The sequence below is a fragment of the Mastigoproctus giganteus genome, chromosome 12, assembly GCF_048544385.1.
Source record: "Mastigoproctus giganteus isolate SK-2022 chromosome 12, ASM4854438v1, whole genome shotgun sequence".
NCBI classification, from domain to species: Eukaryota; Metazoa; Arthropoda; class Arachnida; order Uropygi; family Thelyphonidae; genus Mastigoproctus; species Mastigoproctus giganteus.
The window spans coordinates 31452915-31480810 of record NC_143586.1 but is presented as its reverse complement, the minus strand read 5'-3'; the positions used below and the strand labels follow the sequence as shown (position 1 = coordinate 31480810).

The window sequence follows — 27896 nt, the reverse complement described above, 5'->3', positions numbered from 1 at the left end:
TTATATCAATTGTTTGTAAAATAGCATTAGGTTAATGTGGAATTGGCCGGGACCAACCACATAGGATATTATAACGTGCGGAATGTTAAAAAGAGGGTCACTATAAAGAGCTTCAACTGTATCTACATATGCAGCTATTGTATTAGATTCTTACTCCATTTATCATGCTACAAGAACTTTCTTATATACAGTCATATATATGGAATCGATGTATACCATAACTGATCCATTCCCCACTATTCTTTATTCATGCTACTTATTTATTACAATTTTCCTGCACAACTTCATTATTCTAAAGTGGACCTTTGGAGCTTTACATGGTGATTTTTTTTTTTTTTTTTAATCTGAATTTAGAACTTGGGTTGGAAAAGTTTGGCTACTGCTTTAAAGAACTTGAGGTGGAAAGGGGCAGAATATTTTGAGACCCTGCAGTATTTAGTTGTAATAACTCCAACATTTTGGGACACAAGTGTCTCATGTATTTGTTTCATATGTATATTAGTTTTATTGTAGTAAATAAAGGTTTCGGCCTCTCTTATCACTGCCAGCAATTTAGAGACTTAACTAATAATTAAAGTATCTAATAAAATAAAGACATGAAACTGTACTATAGCCACAGATAAGGATTTTTATTGGGAAGTTTTTATCACAGTCTTAGTCCTTACAATACCTAAGGTATTAAAATTTTTTTTTTTACATTATGTACATCTGCAAACTTCATACATAAACTTTCTGAAATTGGCCCCCTGTGAAATATATATTATCTATGCAATATTTAACAATTTTTAAGAGAATATGTTGGGTGATAACAGAAGTGACAGTTTAAGTAGCTTTTAGGAACATATCTGATTCTTGCAGAAGTAAAATTTTTAGATCTTTTATTCATTGAAAATATAAAGGCTGAGATATGATAACAGCTGAAAAAAAAATCTCTAAAATAATTGAAGTGTGTTTAGAAATACAAGTATCTGTCAGTTATCGTAATCACTTCACCAGTCAGCTATCTCTTGGTATCTCATGGAGAAAGGTGGATTAGGACTGTGCTTAGTAGAATGACTTTCTTGGGCTGAAGGCAGGTTTCAAAATATTCATCTACAGCATTCATAAGGAAAATGCAACTTCTGTAAATTCACCACATTACATAAATGAGACTGATAAAAATGTAGTTCCTCAACATGAGGTCAGCATTAAAATCTGGCATTATACCAGTAAAACTAAACTGATTTTAAACTTCTAAAAGCAAGGTCATCACAATTGAAGAGTTCAATATTGGTGCGATATGGATTTTGGAACATTTCTAAATTGCTTGACTTATCACTTTAAATACAAGTATCTACACATGCAGCTACCCTATTAAATTCTTTTTCCATTATCATGCTAGGAGAACTTTCTCGTTCACTATCAAATAACATGAACACCCAAGTGAATACTGTGAAAGTAGCAGCATTAGTAGGAAATGCCCGAACAATGGTTGATGAAATACCCCTTGTAAATGCACGTAGACCTTCTTTTTGGTAGCTTTTTATCATGCAGTCCCAGAGGCCACTATATTGCTTTGGCCCTCTAGTGCCATCTACTTGAAGTCTGGATTTCATGACATCAAATGGATATACCACGATCCATGATATTACCCCTGCTAGGCCACCAGCTATCATCAGTCCACTTGTACTTACATTTCCATTAACATCAGAAAAAACCTTTTGGATGAGAAACTCATATCCAGCAAAATAAGTGCCAAAACCAGGAGAATCTCTAAGGACAGTACAACCAAGTCCTCGGCAAAGTCCTCTTATTCCTTCTGCTTTAAATACCTTATTTAAGCAGTCTAGTGGATTGCTGTAGTGAGGATACACGGTTTTTTTCCAATATGGTGGATGTATTCTTGGCCTGCCTTCCCCTTGAAGTTGTAGTCTTGTCTTTGCTAGTTCCATAGGACTGGTAATGATGCTCTGAACTGTGCCTGCCACACTACCCGAGATGAAGTGACTTGTGAAAGAATCAGGAGATGAAAAGTTACGCTGCAGGTTACCATATGTGCCAAAGACTATAGCATTTATTGCTGCCAAGCCTGCCATTGGTGAAGACATACCTTTATACAGTCCAGATACCTTTATAAAAGAAAAGAAAAAGCTTTAATAGATTTGAACAATAATTTTACAAATAATAGCACAAGGATCATAAAATGAGAATCAGATAAAATTCATACACTTTACTACATTCAATTTCTGATCATCAGGATCATTCTGCTTGCACTGAAAGCTGAGACCAGGAAATCAGAATTAAGGCTTGGGTTTTATTCTTAAAAAAAAAAAATAGCTATCTACAGTTATTCCTAAGTTACTGATATCTTTTTTAGATTGTGGTAGTACGAACCAGAGCTGTGATGCTCAGTACTTTTTAAACTGTATAGCATCACCTGAAAAGGTGAATCCATTATACATTTACATCAGACGCTGCCAGGACAGCTCTTTCAAAGCATACTGGCTTTTCATCAGCTAACAGTTGGCCTCTATTAGCAAACACAGGCAGAACTATGAGTAACATATTTTGTATTAAGGGAACAGCCAAGAAGTGTAGAGAAGTAAAACTTCCATTTAAACACAATGATCATTGTGTCTCTTTAACCCCTATAACTGAGCTGCATTTGTCCTACAGAGTACAGTATTAAAGGACTGGATGGGGGAGGTATTTCAATGTAATAATTGAAATCAAACAATTCATATGCTTTACTGTATTAAATTTTTGATCACAGAACGAAATCTGTCTGTATAGTAATGATAATGTAAACCTCTCTTATCACTGCCAGCAGATTAGGAATTTAAAGTATCTAATAAAATAAAGACCTGAAACTGTACCAGAGTCACAGATAAGAATTTTTATTGTGAAATTTTTTTAGCAGCTTATAGTACTAATATTATTTTTTTTTTTTTTTTTTTTTTTTTACATTGTGTACATTTTTTTTGTAAAAGAATCAGAGAGGTTTACCTCAATATGATACATAGAACACTTCCATATGATACATTACAGTCAAAAATAATTGAAAATCACTTGAACACAATTAAAAATCAAGTAAAAAATTAATTTAATGTTAATTTTAATTAATTTAAATTTAATAAAAAAAATTGCAAAACGATTTTCCTTCCTGAAGCTGACAATGCTTTTTGACTGCATGTCGTGATCGCAGGAATGAGAATGACTGAATAGGAGTGAGCATGAAACTTATAGTGATTATTTGTCTTTGCACATGCACGTAAAAGACCATGAATCAGAGATTAGATATGGCCGGCAAACATTAACAGAATTCTCATGTAATTTAATTTTGACGCAATTGAATAGTCTTGTATAATTACGTTGGACACTTAAGTATTTTGGCCTTGTTAAATAAAAAGTGTTTTTCGTTAATGGCATGAAAGTCTAATTCTGACACTGTTGAACGAGAAGCACGAACTGAGGCCGCATGTTGTTTAACATGAAAATTGAGAGGAAACCACGTGGAACCTTGATAAGACGAGTTGCAATTGCCACAAGAAATGGTGTATACCAGGTCATTTATTTGTATTGCAAATGAGGAAAGGACAGTGATTTTTTAGTATAGTGTGTAATTTCCGTATTGGCCTGGCCACAATTTTAAATTCAGCATCTTTAAAGAATCTGTTAAGCTGTTTGTGCACTGTTCAACATATGGGACAAAAATAAAGTATTTTTTGATATTACTACTGTTGGTTGGTGTAGTGTTTTGTATCCTATCCTTAGTTTGTACCCTAATTTCGTTTATTGTAGCATCCCTGTTTAAAAAAAAAAATGGTTAATATTTGAATTTCTGTGCCCAAAGCCGATTCCATCATTGAATATTTATAGGCATTGAGAAATTGATTAAAGATAATCGATCTTTTGAAGGTGAACAGGTGGTAGCTGTTATAATGCAGAAGCATACCAGTGTTTGTAGGTTTACGATAAATGTTAAATTGGATTTTATTCGAGTCCTGAGTAAACGTGAAATTTAGAAAATTTAATGACTTTGTATCTAGAATGAATATCATTAAACAAATGTAAAATGTCTTGGATAGTGCTACTATCAGTAATAACTAGAACATCGTCTAAATACCTCCCATAGTATGCGATACGGGGTAGAAAAGGTGTCAAATGTATACGCTCAATCGTTGAGAGATTGCCAATGAGATTAAGCCTAAGCAGCTTAATATCGAAGATCTCTCTCTCTCTCAACGATAAAACATAAGACCGGATTTCGTATTCAGCCTATTGTTTACTACAGAAACTCTGCATTTTCATCCTTGGCCACATGTATATATAGCATTATAAAACCCTTTAGACAGGTGATACAATTTGGGATTAAGAACTATGATACATTATTTAATAAGCTTAAGGCCTGTGAACTTGGCGATAATGATAATTTATTCTACTAGATGTTACCTCGTTATATATGAATGTTGTTTTTTTTTTTTTTTTTTTTTTTTTATGAAAACCCCAAACACTAAAGGTATCAAAACCTATAGTACTTAGTACCATGCATGGGTTGAAGAAGAAGTATGGGGGGGGGGGGATGCCGGAAACTTTGCTCTAGAGACTAAACATGGGTTTCACCACTTCAAGCCTCCAATAAGCAAAGTGGTGGTATTTCACCGGTGAACGTTGAATATACATTAGACATTCTTTGGAATATGTTAAATAATAACTCGATACTGATTAATTATATGAAGCTTCCTATTAAGGAAATTTTTCATTTAATTAAACTCTTAGTTGAAAGTCTAATTCTAGTCCAACTATATCACCTTTTTCAGACAAAGTATACAAACAAATTTTTGGGTTGCTAATGGGATTAAGCCTAAGCGACTTAATATCGGAGATCTATCTCTTAACAATTGAGCGTATACATTTGACGCCTTTTCTACCCATATCACATACTATGGGAGGTATTTAGATGACGTTCTAATTATTACTGATAGTAGCACTATCCAAGACATTTTACATTTGTTTAATAATATTCATTCTCAAATTTACATTGGAAAGGGAGAATACAGATACAAAGTCATTAAATTTTCTAAATTTCACGCTTACTCGGGATTCGGATAAAATCCAATTTAACATTTACTGCAAACCTACAAACACCTGTATGCTTCTGCATTATAACAGCTACCACCTGTTCACCTACAAAAGATTATCTTTATTTAATTTCTCAATGCCTATAAATATTCAATGACAGAATAGGCTTTGGGCACAGAAATACAAATATTAACCAGCCGATTCTTAAACAGTGGTTATCCCCTTGCTACAATAAACCAAATTAGGGTACAAACTAAGGACACGATACAAAAAAACTACACCAACCAACAACAGTAATATCAAAAAATACTTTATTTCTGTCCCATATGTTGATCAGTGGCACAAACAGCTTAACAGATTCTTTAAAGATACCGAATTTAAAGTTGTGGCCAGGCTAATACGGAAATTACACACTACACTAAAAAATCACAGTCCTTTCCTCATTTGCAAAACAAATAAATGACCTAGTATACAGCATTTCTTGCAGCGATTGCAACTCATCTTATCAAGGTTCTATGCAGTTTCCTCTCAATTTTCGTGTTAATCAACATGCGGCCTCAGTTCATGCTTCTCGTCAGAATTAGCCTTTTGTGCCATTAACGAAAAACATACTTTTTTATTTAACGAGGCCAAAATACTTAAGTGTCCAACGTAATTATACGAGACTATTAATTGCAGAAACCATCGAAATTAAATTACATGAGAATTTTGTTAATGTTTGCCAGCCATATCTAATCTCCGATTCGTGGTGTTTTATGTGAATGCACGAAGACAAATAATCCCTATTTAAGTTTCATGCTCACTCCTATTCGGTAATTTTCATTCCTGTGATCATAACATATGGTCGAAAAGCGTTGGAAGCTTCAGGAAGGAAAATCATTTTGCAATTTTTTACTTGATTTTTAATTATTTTTGACTGTAATTTAAATTTTTCAATTTTTTAAATTGTTTTAGTTTTAATTTCTGGAGCGTACCATATGGAAGTGTTGTACGTATCATATTGATGTAAACTTCTCTTATTCTTTTACAAATAATGATATCAATGTAGAACATATTGAGCATTAGAGCTCTGGTTCATACTATCTATTGTGTACATCTGCAAATTTCATACTTAACTTTTCAAAACTGGTCCTCTGAAATATACATTATCTATCTAATATTTAACACTTTGTATCTTGACAGAATACGCTGGGTGACAATAGAAGCGATAGTTTAAGTAGTAGCTTTTAGAAAAGTTATTGAAGAAACGCAATTTTATATCATATCTTTTATTCATTGAATGTATAAAATCCAAGATAAATAAAGTAAAAAATACAGGTATACCTTGCTTAATGACATTTCTTTATAACAAGAATCAGTGGGAATATTAGTGAAAATATGGAATCATTCAGCTGTTCCTGAAGAGTGAAAGTGAGTACTTGGCATTAAGGATTGAACTTATGTTCAGCTAAAAGACAAGTACCATTATCAACGGTTTTTGCCACAGTTGCTAATGTCTTAAATTTTGTTGCATCATCTGAAGAGGTGATTCTGCCATCTTTGGAACTTTTTTTTTTAATCAGCTGGGAACAATAGTAAACAGCCTAGCTGTTTACAGAAATAAAACTGTATATACGTATAACCATTATGTGTGAGCCTTTAATCTAGAACTATCTTTGTTGGATAATCACTATTGGATCTGTCATGAAAACAAAGTACAATACAGAATGATCTTTAAAGAGGAAATAGCCAACTTTTTTTTTCTTTTTTTTTTTTTTTTTTTTTTGGTAGTTGTTGGCACATCAGCTTCTGTGGCCATAATGCACCTCCCAAGGTTTTTTTTTGCAGTACTTTGATCCAAGCCTGAGGTGGGATTTGAACCCGCGACCTTTGGGTTGCTAGGCAGGCACTTTGCCCACCCAGCTAGCCTGGTCGGCAAAATAGCCAACACAGGCAAAGACCCACTATCATTCAATGGGATCAAGTGTACAGTAAATGGTCAAAGCTCCTTGTGCATGTTTTTCCCTGGTTCAAAAAAGTGATATGTAAAGTCTGCATCATTACATTTAACTGATCTCTTAACTCTAATTATGTAATATTCATAATCACATATAAAAGATGCTCTTAAATCCCAAACATTTGGCAAAAAGATTTATACTACTACCGGGAAGACTCCTTAGTTTGGTTTTAAAAAAATAAATAAGTCTCATATCAAGAGGCTTACAAGAATTGTGCACTTAACAGAAAGCATACAGTCAGTCAAATAACAACCCAGTACAACAGCACAACTCTCTGTACCTTGTCACAGACAATCACAGCCAATGACTATTTCTTCTATCTCAAATCCAGAATGACAGCATTTTCCAACATATTCGCATATCTCTTTCAATTCATGAATATAATAATGAAGTGTCCATTAACAATTTCTTCAAAAAATAGTTCATTTACATAAACACACACACACATGGTTCCACACCATACTGTTGCCTTATCATGTAACTGATCAATTATTGTATGTGCATATGTTCGGTGAAAGCCATTAGTGGAAATTAATAATTAAATTTGAAAATTTAATAAAAATACTTCATATATTTGTAATGCCAATTAAATAGTTTTATTATTATTACTCAGAGGCATAAAAGATAATACTACTGGATAAAAGTCTTGTCTTTTACCTTTTCAAATTTAATAAGTATATGTGGGTTTTCAACACAGTTATACATAAGTCAGTGAAGATAAAAGTGAGACCATGCAATCTAGAAACTGTTAGTCATATAAACATTTACATATTTTTACGCTGTTACTTTATGACCACCTATATTTTTCATGCAGCTAGGGAAAGACCCAATTATGCACTCGTAATATCATTTACTAAGTATGCTGTATAATAAAAGCAAAATCTCTTTAGATAACCATTTCATATCACCATAATAAAAGCTTAATCTATTTGGTTTCTATCTTATATCATGCTAAGGTGTTACTATGCATTAAACAACAACTCCTTCAACCAATAAGATTCAGACTGTAAGTGCTTCCAATAACAAAAAATTATCTGTAATGGCCTGCAGGTAACTGTAATCAGACAAGTTACCAATTTTAAATGTTTCACATGTGAAAAAAATCTTTAGAATAATACTGCAAAAAAAAAAAAAAACTACACAACATGTCAACCTGGCACTACTAAATAATTTTTTTCTGACCCATTCATTACAAGTTTTACAAAGCCACAGGTGCAAAAACAGAAGTACAAATGTACACATCCATGCACACAATACATAATATACTTACAGATTCTTTTTTGATGATGGAAGCCATGCAATTCCATGTCCCCTTATACATTGGTTTGCTAATATCCTGTGTCTGCAGTCTAACCTGATAAAGAAAGTGACAGTTCAAATTAATCATATAAGACTTTAAAAGTTTCTTATACACTTCAGTTTCACACTTTCAAATTTTCAAACTTTTTTTATATAGCAATATTATAATATAATCAAGCTGTGGCATTATTATGGCTGGCTCAGTATGATATCCTTACCTAAAGGATCAGCAGCTCAGTTGGAAAATGCTTGCTGACATTGTATAAAAATCGCTTTTTGTCTGCAAAAATTATTAGGGGTGGGCTAATGTACAAAGTTCAATCAGATTTTCTGTGATAAATGGCAAGAAATAATTAAGAATGTAGAAAAATCACTTTCCCTCTGCAAAAAAATTATTAGGGAATAGATTTCCCTATAGGGTGCACTAATGTACAAAGTTCAATTAGATTTTCTGGGATGAATGGCAAAAAATAATTAAAAATGAGAAACTTTAGAAGTTTCTAATCTAATCTGATGTGAATTCTAATACTATAGCACATACTAAGTTCAAAAATCATTAGTCTTGTTATATATATAAATAAAAAATATCTGTGACTACCTGAATTTTGTGGTCATGAAGCAGGCAAAATCAAGGGCCCCAAACACCCTATAAAAATTTTTTTCAGTATACAACAGCAGTTTTTTTTTTTTAATCCAAAATTAAGCTACACAGCATCTAACATGCTGGAATGTAACCAACGTATTTCTATGCAACAAATTATCTAATCAAGGTTAGAGCTTCAAAATTATAAAATAGCTAATGTTATTTGGCCTTTTTTATGAAGTTGGGAGGATTGTGTTGCTCCTTGTGTGTTGTCAGACAGCAGGACTTAAACTGTTTTTGTGGCTCACGGTAGCCAGATCCCAAATGTAACCATACATGGGCAACAGAAGTTTTTCTTTTCAGAGTTCTTTTTTTTTTTAGGACATACTTGATCATAAACTAAACCTCCTCAAGCACATTAAACCATTGAGAACCAACAAACTTTGCTTTCACAACAACCACAAAGCATAATAATATGTATTTGTTGAACTTGCAGTAGGCATTAGTATAAAATCACTACTCAATGTCTTCCATGAAAGTATACTGTACTGATTTTGCTACTTGTCATTCACTTCAAAGGTCTGGGATCAAATTGCATCATGGACTACAGCAATTTCTAAAGGCCTTGTCAACTAAGGCTACAGTCAGTTCGTTTCAGCCAGAGAGGTTAGGGTTTTTCCCCATGAGTTGTTTCGGGTTCACAGCCTGCATTATGGTACTAGAGAAAGTTGCTAATGCATCTTAAAAACAAAATAACTCTTTCTCCATGAGTTGTCCTGGTATTGTACTACTTTCAAACTGCAAAGAATTCATTGAAATTATGTACTAACACATATGTAACTTTGGCGAAAATAATTTTTTTTGATACTTTTTTGATTACTGAAATTTATTATCTGGTATTCTGGTAGGTAAATGAACAATCTGTCTGTGGTCATTAGTATTGCAAAAGCCAAAGAATCTCGATCAGTTGTGTCCATATGAAGAAAACTAAAACCAGCTGGAATTGTGTGAACTTTAAAATCACCAATGAAAATTACCTCACTGTTAGGAAGTTGGACTGGAGAAAGTCAAGTTTCCAAAAAAGGAATTCAAAGAATTCCAAGTGATTAGCAGAGTTGGGAGAATGATAGAGGCTGTTGTTTGGTTTTTTTTTTTTTTTTAGGAGCATTAGCAACTAAGGCCATATTGCTCTGGGAATATGCGGTAGTCCTCCGTATTTGGTGGTGACGGGCTCGAACCCCGGTCTAATCAAGAAGCGTGTGCTACACACTGTTGCTCCTTCCCACCTGGCTACGGAGGCGCCATGATAGAGGCAACAGGTGAATCTGACAGAATGAGGTAGAAAGTCATTGGTAAATTGTAAAGTAACAAAAATTAAAGTAAAAACAAATTAATGTACACAGCGTATTATACTTCAGGCAGGTTATTAAATGAATTCACAATTTATTTAAAACAACAGCAACAACTTTTGTGTGTGAACAGAGAGCATTTAATTTCTGCACATCCATCCTACTGCTCATTCATTCCTCCAATCAGCACATGGCAATAAACATCAATATTCCAGTGTTTCGATTACAATATATGGTATATGCATACGTGACATCATATACTTATATCTATATATGGAGGGGAAAAATCACTGCCACATTTCTATTGGTCAGCTTTTAATGAAATTTGGTAAGGATTGGCAAAATCATTCTAAAAGAGCCAAGTTTAAAATTCATGAAAATCCATTCCCTGAGTTATTATTTAGAGTATTACCTGCGTACTGATGGACAAAGAAATAATTGCCAGATTTGGTTGGATTTTAATCCATTTTGGATGGCTCAACAAATCTTTCTAAAAGAGTCAAATATATAATTTCATGAAACCCCATCTAGTTGAGCAATTGTAAAGACGCATAGTGAAACAAATAATTACTGGATTTCTACTGGGCTGGGATGGTTCGACAAATCTTTCTAAAAAAAGCCAAATGTAAAATTTTATAAAAATTCGTCCTGTTGGAATCAAGTTATTACATGTAGACAGACAGACCTTTTAAATGAATTTATCATTTAAAAAGTCTGTCTGCATTTAAAATTTTTCTCTGGGTAAGAAAAAAAAAAATATATATATATATATATCACACACACAATATAAGGTGAAAACAATAGGTGTTTTTATGCCCTTATTGTAGCCTTTGTGTCAATTTTTTTAAGTGCAACTTATGACTTTAAATAACATTTTCATTCATTTAGATTTTTTTTTTTTAATTTTACCTTAGGGGTAAAATAAAATAAAAACCGATATAATGTGAAGAGGCAATGGATGCTTTACGCATAAATGCTAACTCACCTAAAAATTATGGTTAGCCCGCAAAATTAATATATGCGCAGGGATAATTTAATATTTTATAAAGAGAAGTCATGATTTAGAAATATTCTTAGGTTTAATATCAGTCTGTGTTGTCCACTATAGCTGGCTCATTAGAGTACCAGCCCCTTCTGGCAGTCCGACAGTGGGGCGAAAATATGTCCCCTCCCCCCCTACTAAAAATTACCAGTCGGCGCTTATATGTGGCACGTAAGCATGATGAAAGCGTGTATCTTTTCCCTGTTGTTTATCAGCAAGTACGCCCCAGTCTATTTTCTCGATTTCCCTTACTGTATTCTTACATTCCGATATCGGCGATAAAGATATTTAACATTTATTTTTTTTGTTACCTTCGCTTTTATTAAGTTAATGAAGGAACTGGCGTCATAGAGGTGACATTATGGGCAAGTCTACTACTGGAAGGTCAAAGAAAAATCAATTGAATATTAGGAGCAGACATAGGTCTGCTATTTTGGTGATCTACATTCATTCATTAGTAGTAATTATTTTGTCATATAAACCTTGTCACCTTTAATCATGTGCATTCTTTAACACAAACACGACAGAAAGAGAAAATAATTAAGGTCATAAAATTAAAGCAGGAAAATTCTGCTTGCATTATAAGTCAGTAAATCCATAGACCTGAAAAATGAACGAACGCAAAAACACTAGCATCCGATAAAAGCGCAATCGTTTGGTTAAAAATAATCAAATCATTATAACGATTTATTTTAATTCTTATATTGAAATTAAAAAAATAAACATTATTTATGTTTTATTATGACGATTATCAAACATTCCGTACGCAGCTACAAAAAAAAAAAAAAAACAAGCTACGCTGTATTGCAGTTGCTGGTACAATATAGTATACAGGCAGTTCCCGCTTTACGAGTTTTTTTTTTTCTTCCCCCCAAGTATCAACACAATTGAAAATATGAACATTAATTGCAAAAAAAAAAAAAAATAATAATGTTAAACATCCTGATGTAGCCCTGTGGTCAGGAGCGAGAGTGCATAGCACGCGTTCCTTGAGTGGACAGGGGTTCAAGCCCGTGACTACTAAATACGATAAATATTTGTATTGACGATTTACTGTAAACTCTACTGACTTGGTTGTCGTGCCGGAGTATAAACAGAAAATTTATTTATTTATTTATTCATTAATACTGCACCACATTTCAAACCACGCGTGTAGCTATATAACACAGTGCACCCCGCTTTACGATATTAATCCGCTCCAGAGACACCATCATATCGTGAAAATATAAAAATTTTCTGTTTATACTCCGGGACGATCAAACGGTCAGAGGAGTTCGCATGATAGATTGAATATAAGAAACAGCACCGTATTCAGTAGTCACGGGCTTGAACCCCGGTCACTCAAGGCACATGTACTTAGGCACCCGCGCGCCTGACCTACTACGGCTACGGCGGCCTATCGTCATGTGAACCCAATAACACATTCGCTTTTTTTTTTTTTTGGTAATTCGTCCAAGACCTCGGAAGTTGAAATTTTCGCTATATAACTAAGCTATTTATCTCTCTAAAAGGTCATTTTTATAATGGAAATGGTATTAGTTACCAATTCAGATCATTAAAACACACTACACTTTCATCGTTTTGAACGCCTTTGTGATATTTTTCTAAAACACATTTCTGGAGTTCACTACCAGAAAACAATTTGCACTTTCGGGTTTATTGGGCTTTTCTGTTAGCGCAATCTATTATAAACGAGTAGTAAACTCGATCTTACTGCATTTGCTGCGATAATCCCGATAACTGGAATTCTGTGGATTTTTACGGTATTATGGTGAAATCAGTTCCTCTTCACTGAAATCTTCAATCATATAACAAACAAATAAATTTTCAGAATCTTCTCTTCATTTTCTTTTTTTCTCTCTTCTTCGTAAACTTGTTACTCCGCTCGAGTCGTGTTAGTTGCAATCTCACTTGGTTTTAGGGGCATTAGCAACTAAGGTCATATTGCTCCGAAGATATGCAGTGGTCATTCCCTGACCTTTCCGCATCCTCCGTATTTGGTGGTCACGGGCTCGAACCCCGGTCTAATCAAGAAGCGTGTGGTATGCACTGCTGCTCCCACCTGGCTACAGAGGCTCTATAGTTAGTTGAATTTTGTGCGTGCCATTAAAAAATGCTTATGCATGCTATCATGAAATTTATAAAGAAAAGAGAAGAGATTATCTTGGAAACAAACCCCTCTTGAAGCATTTCAGAAGACGACGACTCCTTGTGCAACAAACCAACAACGAGTGTGCATTTAGTCGATGATGACATTTAAACATTCTTTAACATTTGTAAGTCATAAATAATTTCTTTAAATTATAATTTGCTTGATTTTACAGGCTATGTTTTCATTTATTTGGATAAATCAATCACTGATTAACCAAACTAATTAGCTAACTAATTTCATTGTTGAGAACGTAACCCATGGTTTTAACATTATGTCTATGGGAAAGAAATTCCCGCTTTACGAGCGCGCGCTAGGAACGAATTAACTCGTAAATTCGGGAACGACCTGTATATATGTACGATTATTATCCACTTTTAACCCTTAAAGCCATCTTGGTGGCGCCACCAGAGGTGGGATTAAGGGTGTTAATCCTTCAGAGCGTTAACCCTTAAGAGTTAACGGTATATACCTATTGGCTGCCTCCAGTAACGGATCCAAGTGAGACGCTACCCCGTCGTTCGGCCCACAAATAAACAAGTAACAATTTATTAGACCTAAATTATTATTATTATTAGCTACATTGTGCAAGGAAGTCTGAGGCTTATGAAGAAGAATGATGATATCCAGCTCAGGACCCTGGATGTGCCATGCCGATACTCACCAGATGTGAGCCCCTGGAGTAAATATGTTAGCATTAATTCACAGCTGTTCGTCTGGACCAGCCAAAAAAAAAAAAAAATTCACTAGTTACTCGGAGAGCGAGAGAGAAAAAAGTAGAAGGGAATCACCAAGAAAAAGAAGAATGGTGATATCCAGCTCAGGACTCTGGGTGTGCAAAGCCCATACTTACCAGATGTGAACCCCTGGGATAAATATGTCAGTATTAATTCACAGCTGTTCGTCTGATTTTTATTGGCACATTAACAACTGAAACCATATCCCACCTAATACAGAATATTTATTCACAAGTGCATACATTAATTAGAACAAATGTTAAACAAGTAACATTACTATATACCCCAGAGGCTCACGTCTTGTGAGTATGGGCTTGGCACACCCAGGGTCCCGAGCTGGATATCATTCCTCTCTCTCTCTCTCTCTCTCTCTCTCTCTCTCTCTGGGTAACTCGGAATTTTTTTTGGCTGGTGCAGCTTCCTTGTATTGTATGGCTAATAATAAAAAAATAAATAAATAAATAAATAAAAAAATATATATATCAATCCCAGGGGCTCCCATCTGGTGAGTATGGGCTTGGCACACCCAGGGTCCCGAGCTGGATATCATTCCTCTCTCTCTCTGGATAACTCGGAGTTTTTTTTGGCTGGTGCAGCATAAGCCTCAAGCTTCCTTGTATTGTATGGCTAATAATAAAAAAATAATAAATAAATAAATAAAAATATATATATACAGGGTGTTTCAGAACTTCTAAGAGGGGTAGGGTACATCCTGACAACTCGAAATCATATAGCAATGTGGGGTCGGAAATGCTTTCCTGAAGCGGTGTTGTACACAGAAGCACCATAAAAAGAAAAGAGACCGTAAGTGAGAAATCGTTTTAATAATACATGAAAAGAAGCAAAAGGTACATGGATTAAAGTAAGTGTTCGAAGTTTCTTCCACGGGCTACAATGCACGCCTCACATCTCCGACGCATGGACATCCGAACATTCTGGAATACTCCAGGCGAATTTCGAATTTCTTCGGCAGCTACTGCGATTCTTGCAACCAGCTCCCCAGCATTGTCAACAGGGGTGTCATAAACTAGCGATTTCATATGACCCCAGAAATAAAAATCAAGACATGATAGGTCGGGTGACCGAGCAGGCCAACGCACGGGACCACCCCGTCCGATCCACTATTGACCAAATGTGACATCCAGGTAGTTATGAACATCTCCGCTATAATGGGCAGGGGCTCCATCGTGTTGGAACCATATTGTCTGTTGCGTCGATGCAGAAATCTGTTCATCTCTCAAAAGTTGTGGCAATACTTTCTGCAGAAAGATCAAGTAGATAGGTCCGGTTAGACGACACGGTAACAGGTAAGGTCCGATGAGGTGATCTCCCATAATACCGGCCCATACATTGACCGAAAATCGAATCTGTGCTGCACGACGTCGTATTGCATGCGGGTTCTCGACCGCCCAGATATGGTCGTTATGCGTGTTGAAAATTCCTTCCCTTGTGAAGGATGCCTCATCGGAAAACAACACTTCAGCAGGAAAAATGGGATTTGTAGCACATTTTCCAAGGTACCACTGTGCGAAAGCAATACGAGGTTGAAGAAACTTCGAACACTTACTTTAATCCATGTACCTTTTGCTTCTTTTCATGTATTATTAAAACGATTTCTCACTTACGGTCTCTTTTCTTTTTATGGTGCTTCTGTGTACAACACCGCTTCAGGAAAGCATTTCCGACCGCACATTGCTGTATGATTTCGAGTTGTCAGGATGTACCCTACCCCTCTTAGAAGTTCTGAAACGTTTAACTGAAACACCCTGTATATCAATCCCAGGGGCTTCCATCTGGTGAGTATGGGCTTGGCACAACAAGTGTTCTAAGCTAGATTATTATTATTATTATTATTATTAATATCCATATGATGCAAGGAAGACTGAGGCTTATGCTGCACCAGGAAAAAAAAAAAAAGTTGCCGAGTAACCCTGAATGACAGTGAGTGCGAGAGAGAGAGAGAGAGAGAGAGAGAGAGGAGTCAAAAGTAGAAGGGAATCACCAAGAAAGAGAAGAATGATGATATCCAGCTCAGGACCCTGGGTGTGCCAAGCCCATACTCACCAGTGTGAGCCCCCGGGGGTAAATATATCATAATTCTTCTCTTCCTTGGTGATTCTCTCTCAGGGTAACTCAGAATTATTTTTTTTTTTGGTTGGTGCAGCAAAAGTCTCAGGCTTCCTTGCACCATATGGCTAATGATAATATAATTAGTGATTCGACCGCTGGTCTTTGCTGGCGACTCAATGGTTAGCCCAGTGTGGTTAGACTGCCATCGACAGGCTGGATTTAAGGAAGTACAGTCGCTCCAAGACCCAAGGTGGTAAACAAAGGCCCCCTTGTTTTTCAATAAAAGGCAAATGTAAAGTTTTATGAAAATTCATCCTACGGAATCAGGTTACTACATGCGAACAGACAGACTTTTTAAATGAATTTATCATTTAGGTTTAAATTTGCTCTGGGTATTAAAAAAAAAATAAAATAAAATAAGCGGTTCGCATGTAATAACTTGATTTCTACAGGATGAATTTTCATAAAAAAAAAAAAAATTTACATTTGGCTTTTTTGGTCACAGACTAATAAGATTACTGCTTGTTCAGAGTCACCGTAACCTTCTTTTGCGGCCTCTGCTGGATTTAGCCCAATTCCGCCCTTAATAACAAAGTTCATTTCACCCGTGTGGCGTTTAAAATCTTTATATTAGATTCTAAAAGAATAATTAAATTCTAAAAGATACTGAAAAATTCTAAAATCACGTTCCACCACAATGCGAAACATACGATTTTTAGACTCCGCGATTTTATGAAATTTTTGAATATTTTATCAAGCAACTGTTGCGTGAAAAAAAAAAAATTAATTGAATAAATTAAGTAAAATGTACGTCTAAAGAATAAAACCTCGGAGAAAACACTGCGAAACGTCTGATTTTCAGAATCTCAATAATAAATAGTTTCTAAACGATATACAAGGGAAGCGACGTCGAAATGAACTTCTGTTATTAGTGGCTAGATCAGTTCCGATCCTAATAGCGAAATTGAAACCCAACCTAAAAATAATGCACGGAAGATATCTAAATTCGGCATGGTTGTACTCTATATAGGTATGTCTGTGAACTTAATCTGAGATATCTTAAGCCAACTCGTCTACAGTCAGATAAAGTCAAATTTGGTAATTAAATACATTCACGCCAGTTGGGGCACATCCGCATTCAAGCAATTAAGTGACTTTAGAGGGGAAAAAAAAAAAAAAAAAACAGGGGTGCAACCAGGGGTAGGTTCAGTACTGATAGAACAACTGAGACAACATAATAAATAAATTTAATATCGATATAGTGGTTGCGATATATGACTAATATCGATTTATTATTATATTATTTTATTTTTTGTCATTCCTCCTCCCAAGAATTCTTGATATCTTCAAACCCGGTGGGAACCCAGAGGCAACCATATGGTGGCGTGGGCGGTGGAAGCGATTATCAAAAAATGTAGATAACATCACTGACCATACTTTGAGAATAAGTAATAAAATTTGACCATAATCGAGATGTGATTTGACCATAATCGAGATGTGAAAATTTCTGCCGCAGCTGAAAAATATCGATTCCACGAAAACTTCAACATAAGTGGCACCATACACTACAACAGAGGGGTCCATGTAGGCAACTTTCAAGTGTTATGCGTTCCCAGAGTTTAAAACTAGCGTATCACAAATACAGTTTCACACTGACTTTTTTGAAAATACCCGTTTTTAATAATATTCGATTTTTTATATTGCTTTTCATGTTTTTTGCAGCTTCTTCAGAATTTAGCAAGATCTTATAACCACATAATAGGAATATTATTGATGTTATGTAATAATTAGAGGATTTTCATTTTAATTATTAAACGTAAAAAAAAAATTAATATATATATATATATATATTACTGTAGCACAATTAGTGGTAAGGAACTGGTATTGCAGTCCGCAACCGCTTGCCGCGAGAACCCATGCGGCCTGCGAACTCCAGCAGTTTGTCTGTTTTGGCCCCTAGCCCAAAAATCAACCGAACACTACAGCTTACTCGCACGTGCGTGTCCTTATATTGCTTACTCACACGTGCGTGTCCTGTATTGTTTCAGCGTGTATGGCTGGTTGCCCCACGATTCTGTCAACAAAATTTGGCTTTTGACTATTTATTTAAGCATATATGGCTTTAGCCAACACACAGTAGTTACAATCGTTGTCCTCACGCAAAGCGTGGGTTGTTGTTGTTATTTGGTTTTTAGGAGCATTAGCAACTAAGGCCATATTGCTCCGGGGATATGCGGTGGCCATTCCCTGACCTTTCCGCATCCTCCATATTTCGTGGCTCACGGGCTCGAACCCCGGTCCAATCAAGAAGCATGTGCTACGCACTTCTGCTCCTGCCCACCTGGCTACGGAGGCGCCACAAAGCGTGGGAAAGGCCCTTGTTTGAAATCCATGAAGACGAAAGGCATTAATGGGAATTTTTTTCAAACCTTGGACGAGGTAAACGGTCTCGTTCGAGGTTGCTATTAGTAGTGACAAATGATGCAAGAAAGGAAGCTTATATTGCATCAAAAAAAAAAAAAAAAAAAAAAAAAAACCATACTTCCCAGTTTTTCCTTAAACACATTCAAACTATCCACCCACAAACAACAGATGGAAGTTTGTTCCAATAATCTACCACCCGCTGGTTGAAGGTAAACTTCGGCACATCTGTCCTGCAACCATCCTTTCTCTATTTGAATTGATACCCCCTCACGTGTGCAAGTCTGAGCAAAAATGCCATCAGCATTGAGCTTGCTCAATCCATTCAAAATCTTAACCACCTCAATCATATATCACTTCGCAGGTGCCTAGTCTCCAAACGCTGCAATTTGCAGTACTGAAGCCTTTATTACTATTCCCAATCTCCTTGCCCTTCTCTGCACCCATTCCAGCAGGTCTACATCCTTCGTAAAATGAATCCTCCAGACCTGTATGCAATACTCAAAACGCGGCCAATGCTTTATACAATGGGATAATCACCTCCCTGTCCCTGCTAGTAAATTTCTGTATATCATTGACAAAAACCTACATGAGCTGTTCTGGCAGCGCCTGTCTATACTGTTCAGCAGAGGCGGATTTAACGGCGGGCGCACCGGGCGTCCGCCCTGGACCCCGACTTCTGAAGGGCCCACGCAAAACCCCAACAAATTAGTTGAAAACTTTGTGATTATTATGCTATTATTAATTATATTATACATATATTATATTCAAATTTTATTGGAAATAAAACATTAATAGTACATAATATTTTTTACTTATTTAAAAAAAATGGTTAACATGTATTTTTATTTTCCCTGTCTCTCTTTTTTTTAAGGGGCCCAATATTTTCTTCCGCGCCCGGGGCCTCAACCGACCTTAATCCGCTCCTGCTGCTCAGAGAACTTCATATCTGACTGTACAATGACCCCAGGTCATTTTCCACTACTCTGAGTGTAGTACCACACAGTTGGTACGTTAATCTGGGATTACTGATACCCATATGCAGTACCTTGAATTTTTCAATGTTAAACTTCATTTCTTAACCCATCTGCCTAATTTTTTCTAGATCTGGTTGCAAGTAGCTTACCCTGAATACTGTCATTGAGCAGGTTTCAGAAAACAGAATGCAGTACATACAATTTAGACAATACATTGATGCTCATGGCCTCAGTTGCTTTGAGGGGGAAAATAATAAACTGATGTGCATTATCGATGTCATAAAATTGCAATGCTCAAGAAAAGAGGGGGGGGAGAAGAAAAAAAGTAGCCACTCTTGTCTAAAATACAATGCTCGACAAAATTAACAAAACACGTAAAAAGCGTGGAGCCTGCGATGAAGAGGGACAAAATTCGGCATCGTGGTGTACTACAGAATAACGATGAAATGAGGAGATAGCAAGAAACTTCGAACAGGTATAAGGGCCATTTATAAGGGTTGTATAAGAATTACCAAAAAAAAAGGTCACGTTACAGAAGTCGATACAACATGCTCGAAAAAATGATCACATGACATCAGTACGGCGTACGATCCTCTACAACGGCTAAACAGGCCTGACAGCTGTGAACCATGCTGGACATAAGGATGTCTATAACATTCTGCGACAACAAATCCCATTCTTCCACCACCGTAGACCTCAGCTCGCCAAGTGACCGAGGAGTTGGCTGTCGGCATGCAATGCGAAGCCCAAGGGCGTCCGTCCTACACATGTTCGATCGGATTTAAGTCTGGTGATAGATTTGGTGTAAGGTAGAAAATCGATTTCTATTGGAGACTCGGAATTTGTATGCCAGGATTGCTATTATATCAAATATTCGCCTTCGGCGACACTGTTCACAGATTGTTGTTTTTGTAAACAACATCGATTGAGAAAATTTAGCTGAGAATGATTCTAGGGTTGGACTGCTTTGAACAACCCATAACTAACTTCGGTTAGAAATTCTATGAGCCAGCCCGCTGTTTGACGTTTTAGCATGTTCTAACCCAGGGGTGGGCAAACTTTATGAATGGCCGGCCAATGAAAATGTCCCTGAGCCAAATTTAATTTAGCGGGCCAATTTTTTTTTTTTTTTTTAGATTTCCAGGATTTTTAGGATTATTAAAATGGTGTATAATGAAAAAATTGTCAAATAGTTATATTATTTATTGTAATATTATTTTTATAATATTGAATGAGAATTAATATTCGATGAGCTTGAATCGATATTTATTGTAGTAATGATAAGAGCATTTTCGAAATTTACGTCAGAAAAAAAATAATAAAAAATAATATATATATTATTATTTTTTTTTTTTTAAACGACCGCGAGCCGGAGGTTGCCCACCCCTGTTATATGAAAATAATAGGTTTTTAACGTACTTTAAATCGCTCTTGGAAAAAAAAAATATATATATAATAAAACGAACTATACATATAAATATTCATAACAAATATTAAATTATTTCAAAAAAATGCATAGTTAGTGTTAAGGTACTGTTCTTGTGGCCCGCGACTAACCATTTTATCAGTTTTTGCCCCTAGACGAAAAAAAAAAAAAAAGTATGAATGCCAATCATTTGGTACAAAAGGTCTCTAAGAACTTTTGGCTGGACCCTTCTGAAGCAGGTCCGTCTCAGAAGGATTCAGTTGTCTCTACGGTATAGCAACTTGTTTTGGAATGGAATACCAAAGTATGAGACGTTGATATCGGTTGTAATTTTATTTATTTAACTGAACGCATCTCTGGCTAACAATCTGTAAACTGAATTTGCAATACGAGGAGTCTGTGTACCACATTTCTATTGTTCCAATTTTAATGATTTGGGATGGTTTGACAAATGTTGAGTCAAAGGGTGACATGAGTAATTACAGTCGGACCTCTGTTTAACGAACTTCTTTATAGCGAATTTTTTTTATACCCCTTGGTAATTACATTTAAATAGTTTCCGTTGAACGAAGAAAATTTCTATGTAACGAACGGATTAGAAGAGACAATTGTGTATGAATTGTTCTCACCTCTGGCCTTTAGGCAATTTAGGTAATTAGAAAGCGCGAGTTAAAGGTGAAAGGGATTACCATTTCACAATTTTAGTGGCGTCCGTAAAACCTATGCAGTCACATAACGAGAAGTTGCTCTAGTCAATATGCTTTCCATAGCCAGTCAGAGGATTAAGAAGATTCTCGACACGGATTATAGCCTCTGGTCAACCTGTGTTGTGGTTCTCCTTTACTCCGACAAAACGGACATATGTTTTTCGGAGAAGTGAGTGATCCACGCCTTCCAGTAAATTTCTCTTGTCTGTGTTTACATGGTCACAGTAACTCAATATCCGTGTGGTCCGACATTTTGCACTGTATTCAAAGAACTAGTGACAGTAGCAACGTAGAGTGGGGGATTGAGGCAACTAAGATATTATATAAACTTCACGAAGATGAAATATACGAAAGATTTTGAAACTTTGAAACATTATATTTTAGAACATTTAAAAAATGTTCTAAAATATAATGGCATACAGGTATTAATTAAAAAAAAAACTATCACCAATCTTCAAAAAACTAGCGCGAATTAAGGATGATTGCTAAAGAACTTGATGGTGGAATGAGAGGCTTGTAGCTTGCGGACGGCAATTGTGGGTTGGAGGAATTATCCCGCTTTGTGCAAACATTTTGAATCAGAAGTTAAATAATCCAGGATTATTAAATGGACTTTTAAATTTTGAATTTCTTAACCATTTAACACTAATGATCGACATCCTGCAGGGGCTCTCTTACCTTTCAGAAGCTTTACAGAATCACTATGCTAAAAGCAGATAAGTTAATTATTCGAACTATCAATGCTATTGCTAATTTGAAAAATTCTGAAGGAAATTATGAAGCTAAAATTGAGAGCACGTTGAAGTTGAACGAATTTGAAGGAATCAAAATCGAAAGTAAAAAAAAATTATCCTTAAAGGATAGTTATTAATGCAACAGGATGATTTTAAAGATTTTGTCGAAGACAGTTTATCTTTAAAATCGAGCGAAATTTAATTTTCAGTTAAAAAAGCCAGAAATATCTTTGAAACCAATGCGATTAGCAGTGCTGAAGCTGAGTGAGCTTTCAGCGTAATGAATAATATTGAGTGAATGAATGAATAAATAATGTTGACAATTAAACACGTTGCAGATTATGATGACCATACATCTAAATGGAAAACCATTGCTTCAATTTGATCCGGATCGTTACGTCAAATCATTCCTCTGTAATCATCGCTCAGCTATTGAGAAAGCAGATCGACAACAAATATTAATAAAGAAGTAAATTGTATATGGTAATTTTTAGAATAATTTTTTTCTTGAATATTTGTGTAATAATTTTTATGTAATATTTGTGAAAAAATATTGTGAAATGTTTTGTAATAGTTTTTATATTATTTGTGATATGGGAAATATTTCGTGTTATTTTTTATTCACAATATTAAAATTCTATCATAAAAAATGTATCCATTATATTTTCCGAGTTGTTAAAAAAAAAGGAGAATAAAAAAGTTGCGCATGTGCCAAGCAGGCGCGGTAGATGGTTTATGTGAAACATCCTTCGCATTTCTTTTAGGTATATTGATTACGAAATAAAAGAGCTTTTGTAATGTAAATATTTTATTGAACATTCGGAAATTTTCATAATTTCTGGAAGACAAGATACTTGAGTTATCATAAATCCATTGTAAGAGATGTATACTTGCGATTGCAACATATCTAAATATCTCTGGAAAACATGTCGATTGAAGTACCGCTCTTGTAGTTGAAGTGACATACGCAGCTGTTAGGGGAACCTAACAATACAATGTAACGAAAATAGGAGACGAAAAAAGAAATTGTTGACAAATATTTGTATTGTTACTGTCATATGACAAATATTATGATAAACTGTTGTATTCTCGCAGTCATATAACAAATACTTTTATTGTTGCAATCAAACTTACTGCAGTAGTAACCTTAAGAAGTATGTTTGTGACGTCATACTATTCAAAATTTCTAAAAAGAACTCCAGACACTATGGTATTGAGGTATCAATGTAAAGGGGGGGCATGACGACGAGGTTTTTACGTTTTTTTTTTTAGTAGACACTTATTAAACATACACTTATTTGCATGGTTAATGGGGTAACAGGCCCATCTGTCCACCCTCCCCCAAACTGCTCCTGACTCCAGATATCATACCGGTCAGTCACGAAAAATGCGTCACACGCACTAATTACACTACTAGTAGTGGGAGCGTGGGAAGAGCCTCTGGTGGAAACCGCGGATGACATCACTTCCGTGACCGATCAGAAAGCGATACCATTGTACAAACATTCACAGCTCACCACTGTCTAAGCCTATTCAAAGCTTAAACCTAAATGAATTCAAGGCTTCGGTGGTATGAAAAGCCAAATAGCTTCTATGATTACTTCTCTGACCGTACGGTATTCCTTGCCAATAGCGAGACTGATGACCCCTTATGAAAAGCAGATACGAAGAGTACTGAAAAGCTCGTAGCTAATAAATATAGAAATATGACAGCAAAGTTTAAATATAATCTTGTTTGATTATTTCGTCCTTTATATGAATATATAAATACAAAAATATAGGTTGTTAACATTTTTCCTTGAGAACTTATTGTTTTCTGTCTTCGCCCCCCCCCCCCCATATAATAGGCAAAATTTGAACATCGTGCCATCATAGCATACTTGCAGAAAAAGTATTTAACAGAAAGAAGTCCAAATTGGATTTATCAAAGATTTCTGTAAGGCATATCCCACAGCTTTTTCCACCTCATTAAAAAACGTGGTGGGCACAAGACTTTCTCAGAGTTGTTTGCACATTATGAAGCTCATGCAGAAATTTCTCGACAAAATTTACAACCATGAAAGATCTACCACTATCAGCCCGAGTCGCAGCAGTCCAAAAAAATGGAAACATCAGAATACACTGACATCAAAGAAGACAAAAACCGATCCATCGGCTGTAAGTGTGCAGGTAATTTGGGATTCCAAATAAATAATAATGGTGGCATATGTTGCAACAGGTGAAAGTGTAACGGAAGTATATTATGAGATACTACCAAATCTAAAAAAAAAGGGCTCACATCTGGTGAGTATGGGCTTGGCACACCCAGGGTCCTGAGCTGGATATCATCATTCTTCCCTTTCTTGGTGATCTCTCTCTCTCTCTCTCTCTCTCTCTCAGGATAACTCAATTTTTTTTTTTTTTTGGCCGGTGCAGCATAAGCCTCAGGCTTCCTTGCACCATATGGCTAATAATAATAATAATAATAAAGTTGACAAAAAGTGTCTTGCTTCACCAAAACAAATGTTCCCGCTCATACATGAGCAATCGCAAGGATTGAAATGAAGAGGTTACATCATCCCGAAAGCATTTCCCACCCCCTAAACCATTCTACAGCGTCGATGAAGCAAGTGTACACAGCTCCAAACAGACTATATATTTAAAAAAATAATAAGAAGAAAAACACAACAATGTATGTCCCATGTTTTCTAGTGAGTCTACGATCTTTCCAATAGCCCCCCCCTTCCCCCAAGACTTGTAGCTTTTGTCTCAGCTGCATTGGGAAATAGCATGTAGTGTAAGTCATACATATAAAACTGTAAATGCTTTATCGCTTACTAGCCATTTAACTCTAATGCTAGAAAAAACTTAAACTGAATGAACATGCGTTCCAATTTTATCCTTCGTCTTTTATATACCGTACTATATATACAACAAATGTATATATATATAAGGAATGGCTGACTTAGACGTAAAGCACTGGATCTGGAGTGCACGAAATGCTAACTAGGTGGAACTTCAAGCTTTTATTTTCATTTAAAATTTTCAATTGATCCACTGCCTGTTTTATTAGCTCGCGAGCAAAAATATGCTTAAAAGAATGGTTTCAGAAAATTCATTCCAATGCAGTTTTAATTTGAGATAGTACAGCCATCTATGGGTAGTTACAGGAAATACTCTCAAAAATGAGAATTACTGGTTTAATTACGATCATCATAGACATACATGGGCATGAAGACTATTTTGAGCAGAACATTAGAAATGGAGCAGTCTAATGCCTGTAGAGGTGAGACACGACCTTCAAAACGGTTCCTCGTATGTGAACTCTAATAACAGTCAGCTGTCACTGTACGGAAGGGATAAATGTAGTAGCAAACAACACAGCTCGGATAGACCGCAGAAACTGTATGACAGAAAGATGCCAGCCGATGTGGGCATACATTCGCACAGACTATTCACTTTATGCATCTGGTGCTAAGAGCGAAAACACTTCGAAATAAGGCAGCAGAACCTGGGGGCAGAACCATCAGTATGGTTAAAAAAATGCATATCAGAAACAGAATTAGTTAAAAAAACGAACATACAAGGAAGCATACGGAAAACAGAAATATAATAAAAAAGGCAAGCAAAGCTAATGTCTGGAGAAGGGTGAAGATGAAGCTAGTACTAACGAAAGTAGAAGGAAAAGAACAAGAAGCAGATGATCTATCGTACACTTAACGTTAACTCGCTGGGTTTAATAAATCACCTTTCCATTTTCTTCTTGGTCCTCCACTAATTCGTTTGCCCATGTTTGGTATGATGATGATGATTAGGCTAGCCCAGAGGTTCCCAAACCTTTATACCTTGAGTCCCCTTAACATTTTTCTTAAATTTCACGAGCCTTCCAAGTTCCAGAACAAGTGCATATAAACAGATCTGACCTAAAATTTAGCTACGAATATACATACTTTTATAAATTAATATATATATTTCAATACATTTAACTTCAAAGAAATAAAATACGAATAACAGATAAATAAATGCCATCAATGTGCAACAAAATAACTTAAAAAGAAACTACGAATCTCAATCCTCTCAAACCGCGGCATTGTCCAATTTGCAAACTTATATATAAGCTTGTCTTGAAAATATCATGTCTGAATATACAGACACGATATTCTCAAAGTGTAAAAGTATGATACACGGCATCTTGGGAATTGCTTTGTCACTTAAAATTATTTCCAAGATATCAACATCACCTTTCTCAACAGATTCAGTCAGCGCGGCCTACAACTGTTATCATTTAAGTCTCTCTACACTCCTCACCGATGACGTAAAACCAAGTGATAGATGTGGGTTGGTAGCCAGCATCTTTTTTAAAATGCTTAATAATTTGCTTGTTGCAATGTATGTGGATCTATTTTGATTGGACATTTGGATTTGCACGTAAAATTACATTTTCTCTCTAATTTCAATCCTGACGACATAACAGAAAACCAGTGAGAGCTTTACCAAATGAAGTATATTTGACAAACAAATATACCTCATTGAGTAAAGCTCTCATTGGTAATTAATCATGTCTTTAAATCAGACGTTTTCTTCGCAAGTGATATCCATCCTGTTCACATGACAATTCTGCGCTGAACGTGTACTTGGTATAGGGTGTGTAACGTGATGCTCACTTCTTAAAATATTTACCGTGGTATACATACAGTTAGAATGGTTTTCTTAATAAAGTGGTACTTTCAACTGACCAGTGGCTGACCTTTACTCGATGACCTAATTCGTTTATTTGTTTATATTACAGATAACAGAGAGAGTGCAAAAATAAAATAAATTTTCTGTTTAAAATCTGGGGCATCCACACAGAATCGAAGTTCAAAGATGGAAAGAATGCATCATTGTATTTAGCAGTCACGAAACTTGAACCACGGTAAAGTCAAACGTGCATACTAATATTCTGCCTTAGTCTTTAATCAATCAGTATAGTAATACACATTCACCTTCTAACTGAAATACTAACAAAAACTGTACATTAATACGCAGTTCTCGGTATTCATAATGGCAGTAGATAGAGCAAGAGGAATGATAAGAAGAATTCTGTACGGAGTAAGAAACACGAGCGTAGAGAAAAAGGGAAGAGATCATGAAATGGAAAGATGCTGAGGACACCGGAAAAAAACAAGGGGAGATGGACGGAATATACAAGGGAATATATATGGGTCAAAAGAGCGATTTTAATAATGCAGAAAAAAATAAATTAATAATGGATAAGGATAGCTTGGGGCCGGTCATAATGGAGCAAGAGGTAACCAAGCGTTAAAGGAAATAAGGTTATAAGTTATTTGTGGAGTTTATAAGGTTAGTAGGGGATGTGACCTTA

The 27896-nt window shown here is 35.6% G+C and overlaps 1 protein-coding gene across 1 annotated transcript in view; it reads right to left on the bottom strand.

Moving 5' to 3' along the window:
• Nucleotides 1–803: 803 nt before the first annotated feature.
• The window catches only part of LOC150076852 (mitochondrial basic amino acids transporter-like), a 63021-nt gene continuing 35928 nt past the window's right edge, over nucleotides 804–27896 (bottom strand). Inside the window, exons 3-4 of the mRNA XM_090386748.1 lie at nucleotides 8329–8412; nucleotides 804–2108 (exon numbers count right to left, since the gene is read on the bottom strand). Of these exons, the coding sequence (XP_090242874.1) occupies nucleotides 1320–2108; nucleotides 8329–8412 (873 nt within the window). The 3' untranslated portion in view covers nucleotides 804–1319. The remainder of the gene's footprint in view (nucleotides 2109–8328; nucleotides 8413–27896) is intronic.